General features: G+C 37.8%; 1 protein-coding gene across 2 annotated transcripts in view; it reads left to right on the forward strand.

Annotated features, from left to right (window-relative positions):
* The window catches only part of MRL1 (Pentatricopeptide repeat (PPR) superfamily protein), a 403,655-nt gene that overhangs the window by 316,857 nt on the left and 70,489 nt on the right, over positions 1 to 16,309 (forward strand). For both annotated transcript variants that reach the window (XM_089404401.1, XM_089404402.1), the window contains exons 17-18: positions 6,707 to 6,755; positions 6,957 to 7,050. In XM_089404401.1, the coding sequence (XP_089260527.1) occupies positions 6,707 to 6,755; positions 6,957 to 7,050 (143 nt within the window). The remainder of the gene's footprint in view (positions 1 to 6,706; positions 6,756 to 6,956; positions 7,051 to 16,309) is intronic.

The raw sequence follows: 16,309 nt of genomic DNA on the forward strand, positions 1-16,309 counted from the left end.
GGGCAGTGCCTTGAGAGACAGTGCAGGCCCTAGGAGGACTGACGCAAAGGTCGAAGAGCTGACGCAGGGGAAGCAGAAGGTTGACGCAGAGGCCGTAGAGGCTGACGCTGGCCTCAGATTCAACGTTGGGGAGATTCTATGGGGCAGACTAGGAGAAAATCAACAGATCCTGAGCCAGGAGAGGGTGACGTAGCTCCTAGAGGAGTGATGTAGTTCCAAAGTAGTGCTTGGATTAGCTTTCACTGTCCAACATAAGGAACAGCCAGAGTCGCTGTGGGGTTTGATCATCTGGTTGCTGATTTGCAGGAATATCCGTCTCCGGATAGAGGTACAATGGCCGAGGATATTCTCTGTTGGGTGAGCCATTTCTGGCACCCTAGTTGTATTAATGAATCTGCTTAATAATACAAACCCTCTATATGCTGCATCGATTTTCCCAAATTTGGTTTTTCCGGGGACGGTTATCCAAAAATAACGGTGTCCCTTGTGTAATTGTCTCAGTTTATTTCAGTGCATGATTTGTATATTTGTGAAGGCTGCAATAGTGTTTACTTCGATGTTTATACAATTAAATAACTTGTTAATGTAAAGAACAAGTAGGGGATTGTAAACCAGTAATTGCAGTAGGGGTTTATGATGTGTTAGATTAAGGAATTTTCACACTAAGATGTTAACCAGAGCGGTCAAGGGAGTCTCCAACAAGGGTGTGTTAGCTCCCTATAATACTAGTGATTACCCCATTACTACTGTAGTTGTATCCCTTATTAATATTGTTGTGCCCCTATTGTCCCCATATTGTTATTACTGTGCCCCATAGAATCCCTCTATTGTTATTTTTGTGCCTTTATATTATTATTGTTAGGTCGGCTGGGTTATATTGTGACTCCTTAGACTCTTATATATAGAAAGGAGGTTTTGTCATTTGAATCATCAAGGAATCATTCATTTGTGTAATGTAAAGGAGGTTGCCCCCTCGAAGAGGCTGAATTCTAAGGCGTTGGTCTATCTTTTCTATCTTTTTGTGAGCTGGTTTCATAACATTTGGTATCAGAGCCTTCTAGATTCTAGGGTTTCGCTGCTCCAAATAGGTCATCGTGGTATTTTCGCTATAACTTTTTTTCTGCGACGTTTTAGAAGCGAAAAAAACCCATTTGAGACGAAATCACACTGAACCTTGAGTTCGAATATCAGAGCTTTTCGCGCTATATTTGCGAAGGTATGATCTGAAGAAGTTGGTCTTTTTGCAGACTCCTGAATTACATTCCAAATAGGTGACCTGGGGAAAATCGTTATAACTTTCTCTTTGAGCATCGGATTGAAATTTCGTAAGGTACAGGAAGAGGATGGACTGTAGTTTCTTGTGTATATATTTCAGAGCCAAAGGTCGAAACAGGGACACGTGGCACGTCGTACAAGTTCGCTCTACTGAACTGGTCTATAATCAGGTCACTGTGGGAGATTTGGCATAACTCTTCCTTGGAGAATCCAATTTGGATCATACTGGTGGCATTGGAAAGAGGAACTAGAGGGCTACTGCAGGTCGCAATTTCAAAACTGGATGATTTGAAATTACAAAGATACATCAGAGGCAATATTGAGCTCTTACAAAGTGAAAAAAGGTGTGTAGATTTTTTTAAATTCTTGCTTAAGCTTGGTTTGAAAAATTATTTTGATGGAATTCAAAGGGCATAGTAGAGCATTATTATCGGTAACTGATGCCCCGAGGAAAGAAAATGCAAACACCTAGTAAACAATTTGAAAGCTCTAGCATGACTCATGAAGAAGAGGAAGAAATGCTACATGATATATCAAAATTACAAGATCAAGTGCAACAAATGTCACTCTCACAAAAGCTAACAGAAGCTAAGATAAATGGCGTGGAAGCTAAGATGAATGGCATGGAAGCTAAGATGGACAATTTGAAGATAGATTTGAACACAAATTTGGAGACAGGCATGGCAGATTTGACAAATTTTCTACAAGAAATACTTACTAATGGTGAAAAGGTAGTAAAGGAAACTCACGATGCGAACAAAAGAAATGTTAATCATGATTTCATAGACTCTAATGTTGGATTGAAAACCCACCATATTCCAAAAATCGATATGAGGAAGTTTGATGGCAAGGATCCCGCAACATGGATATTACAGATGGAGCAATTTTTCAATCTCAATAATGTGCAAAACACATAGAAGGTACGTATTGCAACTTTATATTTGGAACCAAATCAGTTTGTATGGTATCAATGGCTTTGCTCTAGTAAACAAATTATCACTTGAGCAATTTTTATAGAAGAATTGACAACACATTATGATGATACAAAAAACAACACTTTTTTTAGCCAATTGATAAGTCTCAAACAAAAGGGTTCAATAATGGAGCACATTGAGGAGTTCCAAAAATTGAACATAAGGGTAAAAAATATTCCAGAGGGGCATAGGATTGATGTGTTCATAGGGACTTTAAAAGATAATATCCAACATGATGTTCACCTTTGGGAACCTGATTCATTAGAGAAGGCATTTAGGTTAGCAAGAAAAATGGAAAACAAAATTATGGCAACTAGGAAGCATACCACTCACAACTATAAAGATGGAAGTGTTGTTGCCCCTAGTCTTCCACAACCTATAAGGTTGACACCACAACAATTGGAAGAAAAAAGAGCAAAAGGGCTTTGTTACAGTTGTGATAGCAAATACACTAAAAGTCATAAGTGTGCTGAGAAGAAATTATTCTACATAGATTGTGAAGAGGAAGAAGAAAGGAGCAAGAAAGGTCAAAAGAAGAGGATATACTCCAGGAACAAGGCCTAGATAAAAAAAAAATGAATCCGACCATATCTTGTAATGCATTGGCTGGAATTACCACTCCTCAAACCATCAAGATAGAAGGACAAATCAAGAAGGAAAAGATAATAGTGTTGATTGATTCAGGAAGTACACACAATTTTATTCATTGTAAGGTAGCAAAAGAATTGAATTGCTTCCTATATCCAGCACCAGAGTGTCAAGTGATGGTTGCAAATGGAGGAACAATAAATTGCTCTAGAAAGTGCCTTAATATCAAGCTATCCATGGGAGAATATGTATTGACTAGCCCAATGCTTTCTATTCCAATGGGAGGTGCTGATGTTGTACTAGGAGTCCAATGGCTACAATCCTTGGGTACAATAGCTTTTAATTTTCAAGAAATTTTCATGAAATTTTCTGTGGAAGGAAAGGAAGTTGAATTAAGGGGTATTGCAGGGAAACCGGGAAAGGTAATTAGCTCTAACGGTATGACAAAGCTTCTAAAAAAGGAACAAAGAGGTGTAATTGCACAATTATGTTCGCTAGATGTTTCCACATCGAAATCATCTATTTCTCCAGATCTCCAAAAGGTCTTGGAAAATCATTCCAAGGTATTTGAGACTCCCAAAGGTCTCCCACCTATTCGTGATCATGATCATGCTATTCATCTGATTCCAGGAAGTGTTCCTCCAAACATCAGGCCATACAGATATCCCTATGCCCAAAAGAGTGAAATTGAACGTATGGTTGCAGAAATGTTAGAGGCTGGTATAATTCAACCTAGTCAAAGTTCTTTCTCTGCTCCAGTAGTATTGGTGCACAAGAAGGATGGAACATGGCGCATGTGTCCAGATTATAGGGAGCTCAACAAGCTCACTATTAAAGATAAGTTTCCTATTCCTGTCATTGATGAGTTACTGGATGAATTGCATGGATCAATTTACTTCATCAAGTTGGATCTTCGTTCAGGATATCATCAAATCAGAATGAAGACTGAAGACATTATGAAAACATTGTTTAGAACTCATGAGGGTCATTATGAATTTTTGGTCATGCCTTTTGGCCTTACCAATGCACCTTCTACATTTCAAGGTTTGATGAATTCCATTTTCAAACCCACCCTTAGAAAATTTGTGTTAGTATTTTTTGATGATATACTAATCTACAGCAAGTCTTGGAAGGATCATGTTGACAGGGTGCTACAACTATTGGAGGAGAAACAATTATATGCAAAAAGATCCAAATGTTTCTTTGGAGTACAAGAGGTGGAATATCTGGGTCATATTGTATCTCATGAAGGAGTTAAGGTAGACCCTAGCAAAATTAAAGCCATTAAGGAATGGAAAATCTCCACATCCATAAAGCATCTGCTAGGATTTCTCGGGTTGACAGGGTATTATCGCAAGTCTGTTAAGAACTATGGGAGAATAGCAGCACCTCTAACAACATTATTGAAGAAAGATGCATTTTCATGGACTCTAGAAGCAACAAAGGCCTTCGAACATCTTAAAGAGGTAATGTGCCAAGCGTCGGTCTTAGCTACACCGGATTTCACAAAAACCTTTATTGTGGCATGTGATGCTTCAGGAAATGGAATTGGTGCTGTTTTAATGCAAGATGAAAGACCCATTGCTTTTGAAAGTTGTCCAATCGAGAGAAAGTTTTTACACAAAGCTATTTATGAGAAGGAAATGTTGGCAATACTATATGCACTTAAGAAATGGCGACTCTACCTAATGGGAAGACACTTCAAGGTAAACACGGATCATGATAGCCTTAAATACTTTTTAGAACAAAGATTATCCTTTGCATCCTCTTGGAACATGCACTAGCTGAGAAAATGGCTGAGTGATAAGCTCTGAAGGGTCCAACGCTTCTCCAAAGTGGTACGATTTGACCTCCCTAGGGTGGCACTCGTAGTCCCCTGAGGAAAGGGTGAGTTCTCTGCTTGGAAAACTTAGTGCTAAACAGCAAGTGACCCTACTAAGCATCTTGAGCATCAAGAATGAGTTAAATTGACAAAAGACCCCCAATGAGGTTGAGCTTCTCTTATTTATAATTAGTGAGCTTCCTTTTCCCACATGAGCCCCTCCATCTAGCTTTTTGACCTCCCTTCCTTGGCTATTCAAATTTCTCCTTAGGCAAGTGCATTTTTTCTTGTGTGTGTGGCCCCCACACTCTAGTAACCAAGTATTTCGGCCTCCCTTTCTTTTTCCTAAGTCTTTCTCCGAAAATTCTGTGGGTCCCATGGTTACCAAAAATCTCAAAATTGTGGAAAATAATCTTGAGACAAATTAATTTAGGAAGGGACATTATGTATGTCCCCTGGTAAATTTAGGCTCCAAACCCCCAGCAAACCGTCCCACTACTAAGTCTCTCCCCAAGGCACTGCACAGTCCCAATGAGATTTCCCCTGCACGTGCACTAGAAAAAGAATCGGCCTGAGGAGTAGCCACTGATTCAGCCTGCCAAACTCCAACAAAATGGCTGCAAACTACCAAAATAATGTGTCCCTAAAAACCTTGTGCCAACACGGTTTTGTAGCTTCCTCTCCCAAGGAGTGCGTATTTCCCTTCTGCGTCTAGAATGCCCCAAGAACAATTCAATATCCCCTGTACAATTCTCTCGGGTCATCTCACCACTGTAGCTATGGAGGGTGGCACTCAGAGTCCAACGAAGGAGTTGAGATTTCCCCTCGAAAACCTCGTGTGTTGAACAACACAATGTTGACTTGGCTCAATAGCTCAAGCAAACAGTAGTATAATTTTCAGATTGATAAAGCTACCAAATGATGGCCCCTCCTTTTCTATTTATGCTTGTTGTCCTCTTCCTTTCCTTGTGGGCCCCATTCTCCACTAGTATGCCTTTCTTATCCTTCCTTCTCTCTCCACAAGTGCATTTTCCTAAGGGAGTGTGTATTCCTTTTGTGTGTGACCCCCATAACCCACGAAGAATTCGATTTTCTCCCTCTCCTAAGTCAAAATACCCAAAATTATTGCTAATTCCAAATTTGTCAAAAAGTGTAATATTTCCAAAGTGGCTTAGGAAAATTGGGGATATTACATATCAGTGTATCACCAGCTGCTGAACTCAAAGTTTTGAATAGTTTTTTAAGACGAAACTGAAGATATGTTTTTTTAGATGCAAGCTTTGATTGTTTTCTCCTTGGAAGCCATCTCATTAGATCATTGTTTGCATCTGTAGATACGGTGTTTCTTTTGAGTGAGCATAATGCTTGACAGGTTGTCCTAATCCATCTCTTTGAGAACTTATATATTCAAGAAGATTGTATTAATTGTCCTAAATTGATGCGTTTAGTTTCATTTTTTTCATGAAGTGCAATTTATTATATTTGGTATTGAATCTTGATAAGACTTAATTCCTGGTGAACCTAGTTAGATTATTCATTATGATTATAAATTCAAATTGCTTGTTATCTTTCTGCTATCTAATTGTAAACAAATCATATGTTTCTTGGTCAAGTTTTCTCACTCATCTGATATTGTATTTTATTGGAGACATGGTAAAACTTCATCACTATCCCACAATTTTGTACGCATGTATATAGATCAAACAAATGACTTGACAAAATAGTGAGAGCAAGTCTGACCATGACTCCAATAATATACAATATCCAGTGAGTGATGAAACCTGGTGAACTCACCTATGAATTATTTAAAATGTTAAAGGAGAAAGATTAAGTGCAAAGTGTTAATTACAATTATAATATATACTCTCAGTAGATTCACTGGGAACTATGTCTCATCAGTTATTGATAGCATATTCTAGAAAATCAGATTTTTTTTTACTACCATGACATGACATCATACAAACATTTTTGTCGTTGTCTCATCGCTGAGAAATGTTTATTGCCAGTACTACATCCTGTCTAACATCATCAATATGGAAATTTTCAGGTTTACCTACTGACTATCCTGAAAGGACTCAAATATAGGCTTGCTGCTGGTGAGTCTGCAAGCATTAAGATGTTTTGTCTATTGTAAAAGATGATAAGAACTAATGTCAGAAATGAAGAAAATATGAAGTGCTTCTGAGAAGTTTCAATGCAAATTATACTTAGTAGAAAAAAGGCAAGTGTGCCATCATCTCATTTTCAGAATGGCATGTTTTGATATCACTCTTTACATGTGCACTTCATATCTGTAGGTGCATTGCTGCCCAATATAACAATTCGCTTGCCAGTAGAGAAGATGCCTATAAACTCTGTGAAGGGCCAAAAGCTACTAAATGTTAGTGGAAGGTACAAAGGCTGATTCCCATTCATGTCACCACTAAAACTGTCTATTGATGCTTACGGAATTTAAAGTTCTAATTATGGCTGTAGGTTAGGCCTATGTTTCTTCATTTTTGACAAACTCAATCTTTGTGTGGGTTGTTTTCTAGCTTCGAATGCCTTTTTGTGAGATACTGGCTGTGATATCCCTTAATGACATTTCAGTCGCTGCAAATGTTGATCAAGAAATTGATCAGTCACCATATGATTGTACAAAAAGGAAATCAAAATGAAAAATTAACCTGACTCTTAGGAATGCCAGAAACCTTCTCGTAGCTTAGAATTCTACAGGAATAAGATCTAAAAATGAGGAAAGGCAGAGTCTTAACTCTTCTACATTTTTGGTGAGATTCCCAAGATACAATTTTTGGTGAGATTGTGGCTTTTGTTGTTTAAAATGTGTTTTTGAATCCATAAATGGATACAGCACCCTGCAAAACCCCTGGAGGACTCGGATCATGCATATTTTACAGCATAAACTTGTGATTCCAACAAATCCCTGCCAGATTTTGGGAAAAATTGACTGGAAAATATTTCTAGAAGAGAGCCAAAACATAGTTAGACTGCAGCCATGAGGACTCGGGAAATAGCACAAAGGTCAAGCAATTATATGCTTTTGTGTAGTATGAATTTATGAAATGTTAAAATGAAGGATACTTTCAAACAACCATGAAATGCCAGTGATGCAACATTTAAAATAAATGTGAAGTATACTGGTAAAATGAAAATATTGTGCTTGAAGGGAATCACATATAGCAAATCTTTCCAATTTGGAACCTTTGCATTATGATAACTCTATATGTACATTGTTCAAAATTATAAATATAGGATTCATTAGGCTCCCTACAATGAAAAGTAGTTCATTTATTGAGAAATATCCAATATAAGAAAGGAACTATGTTGAAATCCTTAGGGGATCAAATACCTATTTGATAAGGAATAAGATAGATGATTGAATTGTAATGACCCAACTTGAGTTACTGATTATTAGCATGCTTACGAGACGTGTGTGTGATAGCTACATACACATATATCACAGGCATTGCACTAGTATACTTGCTAATTTAATTATATAAATGTCTATTTAAGAAAATGAATTAGTTTTTAAAAGTATTAATTAATACCTTATTTATTAAGTAGTACAATAAAATATATTAATTTATTTTATTAATAAAATTTTATTTAAATAATAAATAATTATTGTTACAAAGGACAAAATTTATTTTACTTCATAAATATTTGGACAAATCATGATAAGGTACTTAAAAGAAAATACTATTCTCGAAGTTGGTTGAGATGATAAAGTTAAAATCTCATTTAATGAATAATGACCAACTCAAGTAAAAATATCTTAATAGATAAGGTTAAATCTTAAGATTAATTGGAGGAAAGGAAGGTGGGGTTTCTTGGGAGGGAAGAAACCTTCCCTATATAAACATAATCGAAAAGTGAAGTGGGGGGGAGGAAAAATCAGTTTTTGGGAAAATAGAGGATTGCTTTCACCTTTGGAATATAGTGCAGAGAGGAGAAAATACAGAGAATTGTGATAGAAAATCAATCTGTTTGAGGAATGAGCCGGGGGCTCGATTTTGAACTGAAAATTGGAAACTTTGAGCTATTCTTGGAGTTTTGGGCACGGGGGCCAATGGACTTCCATTTCGAGGTCCTCTGGATCTGGGAACCGTAGAGGTTGATCCTAGATAGGCAAGGAGGAATCAGTTGGTTTGGTAAACTCTCAGTCACATGGACCGACACCAAATGGGAGAATCAGGTACGCAATTGCATTTAATTTGATAGAATTAATCAGATATAATTTTACCAAAAATATTTGTCCATCTAGTTGAATCTTAACTTCAATCATTACATTTGGTATCAGAGCAGGTTCAAATTCTCGGATCTGTTAAGTCTTTTAAGAAGGTTACTTATCTTATTGTTGAGAACTCCACGATAATACATACAGGGTTTCAGGGTCTCATCAGAGGTTCTTATGTTGTTTAATTCAAATATCAGCTACCCTAGCAGTTCTGTTAGTTAATTTTGTAAGATTTTAGGAAATTAATTACAGGTTCATGATAAAAACCCCTTTACAGGTAATATTACCCAAACATTTTTATTTTCCTCTGTTCTCCAGTTATTTTGAATTGTTTTTCCTCTCGAATCTTATGATTGAGCATGTAATTCAATGTCAAAGCAGACAAATTTCCAAACACATCTCAAGTTCCATCCCTGTTAATCGCAAGAACACTCTTGACATTCTTGTAGTAGGCTATCATTTAGATCCCGTGGTTGGAAATAGCAGTGGATTTCCACCCAAGCTACCATTAGATTTGGTTTCTAGCCTCCTACTTTTGGCTAGGCTAACTATTATTTGGATTTTGTGTTAGCCTCGGATAATATTGGCCAAGTGTTGCCAGGTGAATCATAGTGGATTTTGTGCTGGACTTGATATATTGGCCAAGGTACTCCCATTTAGACTCTACACCTGGGATCTTAGTACTTTATACTGGATTGTTGCAGAACCAAGTAACGCCTTAAAGATAATTTGATATGTTTGAACTAGCATTTATTTCATCTTCAATTCACAAGATAAAGAAACCTTTCACCCAAAAAATGAAAATAAAAACTAAAACAGACATAGTTTCTCCACTCTGTAAAGTCGGGCAGCTTCTTTTTACTCTAGATTCCTCGTATTACTTAAACATTCAAGACATATATAAATGGAAAGATATACAGAAATATTTAATAAAAGTAAAATAACATATTAGAGTAGCACTGGCTGTGGAAAAATATAGGGGATTTAACACAAAAGTATATCATATTGTTTTTATAGGCAAGAAATGAACCAGTCACATACTCAATTATACACTTAATAGTTAATGCAAGGGCTCCTCTAACATCCAAACTACTCCATTCATGATTAATGCCCTAACATGGGCAGCATTGTAAAGGAATGCCCTTTTTTTTCTATGAGTTTCTCCTCCTCTGTACATGCAATACCCTGAATTTAGTATTTAGTCTATAAGCCAATCCAGACTGGAGATACTCCTCCAAAACTGAATAGTTTAAAGCAATGTTTTTAAAACCGGAACCGGTGACCGGACCGGTCCACCTAATGAACCGGTTTACCGACCAGAACCGGTCTAACCGGGACTGGTTTGGTCTAAACGAACTGGTTTTAGAAAAATACATTAAATAATTATTTTTTAATGAAAAAAACTATTTTTAAGATTTAAAACCATGATTCCAAGCCAATAGAGACAAAATATGCAAAGATTGCTCATTTATATACCATGTAAAGGTGAATATATCAAAATGGCACCGAGTGCAATACATATCATCGACAAAATGCATAAGCAATGAGGCACAAGTACAGATACACAAATATGGCACAAGTTTGTGCATTAGTCCATTTACTGCCTGAAGCACAATTTCTAAAACAGTCATCTTCAGTCAGACTTTTAACACACAAAATACTGGTAGCCACATTTGTTTCACTGTTATAAAGTCCTTTTCCTTATGGTCTCAGTGTCATTCAAAGGCATGTCATTACTGTTATACATTCATCAAAGCATAAAGATTACTGCATATTTCAACTCTGGTACAACCTTCAGTACTATGAATTACATGTACAGTGCTTATGGGCAGATGTATCGTTCTAATAAACAGGTTTTTCCACATACTACTACTACAGGTAATCTCTGAGCATTTAATCATGCATTACTTAGTCAACAGAGGCACATCCATCAATATACCAAAGTTATTGTAATTTAACTTTAAATCTTCCACAGGTAGTTTGATGCTCCCAGCAGCCGATATAGGGAAAAATGTTCTTCAGATCTCTTGCCGGTCCTTGTGTCATTGATGAAAATTCAAGCAACACATGATGCAAATATGGAAGTCTACAGAAGATCCCATCCCCAAAGATAAATAATTTAGCAGTAAATCTAGAAAACAACAATGAGTCTGTAGATTAAGCTGTTCTATTTTCCATGCTAGTTATTGACAGCTTTGTTGCACAGCTAGCAGTTTGTTTTACTAGCACATCCAACAGATGCAACATATTTTAAATTCAAGAAAGTTTGTGACTTGGGTTGAAGAACAAGGAGTGGTTCACTCTAGTTTCTGTGCTAGGATCCAGAAAATTTTGGATCACATTTAAACCCCTGTTTGTCAGCAGCGACAGACAACATCGTTGTGTATTTCATTGTGTACTTTGTATAAGAGCACAGATAATCATGAAAATGTCACATTTATATGCAATCAGTATAAATGAGTGAATGGTTGCCTGACAATTTAAACAAGGACCCCTCTGTGTAGCCACGGGAAAAGTGGAAAACATTCTGTATTTCATTGTGTACTTTGTATAAGAGCACAAATATTCATGATAATGTTATATTTCCATGCAATCAGAATAAATGAGTGAATGCTTGCCTTCCAATTTAAACAAGAACTCATATGTGTGGCCATGAGAACACATTCTGTGTATCACGTTATCATGTATGCAAAACAAGTTCAGTTTAGTCACTAGTGGCAAAATGCAACAGTTGTAAGGTCACTAGTTCCACTGTCGAGAAACTTTAATTCATGCTTTCCAGGTTGACATGCACATTTGCAGTAATTGCTATAGTTTGAAGGTTTCAAGGGCTTCAAACTTCTTCAATTCAAACATACTGGTTGTAGGCATGTAGCTAGGGCTCCGTCCATTTCTCATATACTTAAATACCTTGCACAGTGATGAAGATCACAGGTACTATGAGCTGTTTAAGCTGATGCAAAACCAGTCTTTTGCAAGTTATGGTGGGCATGCCTAAAACCGGCTGGTTTGATACAAACCGGCCGGTTCCGTCCTAAACCGGCCGGTTTGATACAAACCGGCCGGTTTTCACCGGTTAGGGCCAAAAATTGGAGAAACTGCCTTTCCAACCGGGTTTTTTGGCCGGTTTAGACCGACGGCCTTGCTAACCGGCTGGTTAGACCGGTAACCGGTTTTTAAAAACGGTTTTAAAAACACTGGTTTAAAGATGTGCTAATATAGAAGTTGTCTTGTAGAGGCCCCAAAAGGACCAATTTATGTTCAGCCTAAATTTGTATCTTTGCATTGTTTTTTTTTACTATTTCTCCTCTTCAACCACCACCACTACAAATTCCTGAGGACACAGCCAACAATATACATTTAATGCATACTGAAATTACAATAACTTAATAATGCAAGAATCTGCGTCTTTCACAATCTTTAAGAAGACTTGGTTGCAAGCCATAATAATTTACAATCATCCATCTTACCAACAGAATATTAATTTGGCCATAAGGTTTTTCTTTTCTGCCATATATCTATTTGAAGGGCAAGATATTTTACTACTCTGAGCAAGGCTCAAGCCCATTCAGCAGTTTCATGAAGTCAAGGTCAGTACTTCCACCAAGGCAGAGTATTTGCAGCACCTTGGTCTTCTTCATTGGAAAAGTGATTGCAAGCATCTTCATGAAGATATCCTTCATCTACTCTGAAAATTTGCTAATATGATTTGGAGGAAGGCCCGAGCCACAAAGTGCCATATCTTGTCCAAAGCCATATCTTTCTCCTTGAAGAGCAGTGTAATATCAATGAAAGGCTTGATGTCAATATCATTTAGCTAGTGAGTCATTTGGCCGCAGAGACAATGTCCGCAATCTTTTTGTCTGTGGTGTCGTCCTTGAACAAATCAAACTTTCTTCGAAGGATGTCGATGACATTGTCAATAAAAACGAGGTCAGGTTGTTCCTTCAGAAGTCTCTCAGGGGTTTCATCATAAGGGCCTGTAGATGCAGATGCGAATGGTGCAGGAGATGATAACACAAAATCTCGGGCACGAAAGGGAGGTGATTTGATCTAGTGGGATAAAACAAGGATCGGCTACTATGTCGGTGTTGATATTACAGATGGCTCAGTGGCATTGGGTGTCGAAAACTATGACGTATGTCAACCACCGCCTGTTAAAGATGCCAAGCAACGAGTCGGCGATACATCTACGCACCCGCGAGTCGACACACGAATTACAATCCATCGATAAGGTTGGGTTACACCGCCTGTTAAAGACAACTAAAACTTTATGGCAGAACACACCGTCCATGGGGGATTCGCACCTAAAGCGAATCATAACCACCAGCAATTCAATCATCAACCAAAGTGTCTACAACTCTCATTGGCGGCATATGAACCCCGGCTACCGGAGTTTGAATTCAATCACGACGGGATTTGAACTGTGCGGCTCGTAATAAAAAAAAAAACATGCTCCTCACATATATCGGTAGTTACATATATTTAAGAGAAGCCTTGACATATATGTTACTGGAATCTGTGGTATTTCATGTCTACTCCGTTCTGCTACTCATTACTTGCCCCTCCTCCCGAGGTTTGGCTTCGGATTATTAGTAATCAAGCATTTTGATGGAACAACCCGATATTCGGGATTTTAGCGGCAATAGCGAGCTTCTCTTAGAGACCTCAGTATTCCAGCTTCAACAGTTCTAGAGTGATGAAGGGATCACAGGTCTTTGTATTTGGATCCTTCAATGAGGATGGAACCTCTTCATTTCAGAAGGCCCTAGCGGAAGGAGGCTTAATTATATTTAAGCAAAATGCTTTGCAATCTGGTTTATTTGATAGTGAAATTCAGTGTTCATCGAGGAATAAGGAGGTATCATCTAAGCAAGCTAATAAAAGTTTAGCTTTACTTTCAAAAATTTCCATTTATCTAAAGGATTGAAATATTTGATGGAGAAAGCATTACATTAGTAATACAATATGGGAGATCATTGAGGAAAGAAACTTGAACCATGGTTCTGAAATTAAATACACAAGTAGAAGGTGTTATGCATCCCACCAAGCTCATGCTAATACTGAATTTAAAAGGAAAATTATCAAGCAGCTGGGTCAATAATTCATGTGATTCAATGACTATCCCATAATCTCCACAGATGATTTACGAAGATATTATAGGTGGCTTATAAAGCATGCCAATAGGTGTCTTGATTGGACATCCTACTCATTAAACAAATTAACTGATATGACCAGTTATCTATCTAATCATTAGAGGAATGTGGCAAGGCCTCCCCTATGTTTCCTTCCCAAAGCACAACCAATATATGCATTTTCCTTTATTGAAAACGTAATTTCTATTGGGTATGAAATATTACAGTCAACTCTTCCTTTGCAACCTGATGCATCTGTGGTTATCCCTGTTAGGCTACAAACTGAGCAACTGAATTAGGAACCTAAACTGCAAGCTTGCATTTGTTTATCACTGCCTGAAAGAGTAGTTGATTGTAGTCTTTCAAGTGGTCCATTAACTTTATAAAAGGATTTGAAAATCTAAAATCCTTTACTGTTTGAGAGAGAGAGGGAATGTTGCTTCCTGAGTTCCTTTTCTTGTAGAGCAAAATACAAGAGCTGCTTTTCCTCCAGAATATTGTGTGAGCATATCATAGAGGAAATTTTGAAGGCGCTAAGTAGATATAGAATCATCATCAACCATACAAGACACTATAGAAAAAGAACAAAAGTATGAGAGCAAATTCACAAGCTCAACCAGAATATAATAAAGTTAAAAAAAATGCTATATGAAGTATCAGAATGTGTTGTGAACACCGTAAAAGGTAAGATGCAGAACACAGTCAATTGTAATATTCAAGTGCTGGATTGTCAAATGAGAAATTTATTCATGTTGCTTACGTCCAATGTGCAACAAATTATATATGCTCAAGCTCAACAACAACAATGGATAATAAACAATACCTTTTCAAAGAGAGTCATTTTTGGCTGAGGCATACCCTGTCCAGTGAATAATAGTTGTAAGAATGAATAAGATTAGTATTAAAAAAAAAAATCAACTTGGATAAGAATCATCTTTGTCAGGCCAGGGTAACTCCAGAATGAGCGGGAGAGAAAACTGATATATCTTATTCATTAGCTAACTCATATTTATATACATAAATACAACGGATCAGTTCATCTTCCTGATGACTGTCCAGTTCACCCATCCGTTTCGGATTAGGTGTCAACATTCCCCCCCTTAATCTGAAGGGATGTTGGTGAGTCCAAGCATCGTTCTGAATCTTTCAAGCTTTTCTCTTCCAAGCGCTTTGGTGAAGATGTCTGCAATTTGCTTGTTTGTGGAACAATGACGGAGATGGATTGTTTTGGCCTCAACATGATGTCGGATCAAATGATATTTAGTATTGATGTGCTTAGTACGATCATGGAATTTTGGGTTCTTGGCCAACTTTATTGCAGATGTGTTATCAATCATGAGTGGAGTTGATTGTATTTGTTTTACCTGCAAATTTTCAAGAATTTTCCTGAGCCACACAATTTCTTTCGTTGCTTCAGCTGCTGCCACATATTCTGCTTCTGTTGTGGAATCTGCTGGTACTGATTGTTTGCGTGTGAGGCAATTAACAGAATCAATCCATCGGTTCACAAACTAACAATAAGTTCTCCATAAACTGCATGCACGAAGCCGTTCACAGAAGGCATTACAGCACCACATAGAATCAATTCAACCGGGTTCAAAGAAGCCATTCGCACAGCCATTAATTCACTGCACGCACCTAGCCCCGTTCCTTCACTGCACAAAGTACCTTCCCGGGGTTGGGGGTCTATATATCTCGGGTATGGCTTTATGGCTATGACTGTTACTGCTATGACTAGAGCTTCTATGACTAGAGCTTCTGGCAATGAGCTTCTAGCAATGAGCAGCTTATGGCTAAGCAATGTAGGTTGATCAATTCATCACTGACTGTATTGTTTGGGCCCATAACAAATTGAAGGTTGCTCCTGCTATCCAGCGCAGAGCCTTGAGCATTGTACAGGGACGTGCTGTAGGAGTAGCTCATTACCTTCTGGGTGGAATCGTCACAACATGGGCGTTCTTCCTGGCAAGAACTCCAGGAGACAGCTCCTGATCCAAGACTCATAGCATATCCTGAAGTAGATACCCCAGTTTCTTTGTCTCCATCGAAGTCTGAATCAGAGTATCCAATCAAGTTGAAGTCGTCCACCTGTGTATACTTGATTCCAAGGTCTTGAGTTCCCTTCAAGTATCTTAGAACTCTTTTTGCAGCAGACCAATGTCCCTCACAAGGCTTTTGCATAAACCTGGAGAGGATTCCAACAGCAAATGAAATGTCTGGTCTGGTAGTAGTGAGGTAGATGAGACTTCCTACAAGCTGTCTATACTTTGTTGCATCC

This window comes from Pinus tabuliformis, chromosome 2_2 (assembly GCF_031772625.1).
Source record: "Pinus tabuliformis cultivar Carrire ecotype Pingquan chromosome 2_2, CPIR1, whole genome shotgun sequence".
NCBI classification, from domain to species: Eukaryota; Viridiplantae; Streptophyta; class Pinopsida; order Pinales; family Pinaceae; genus Pinus; species Pinus tabuliformis.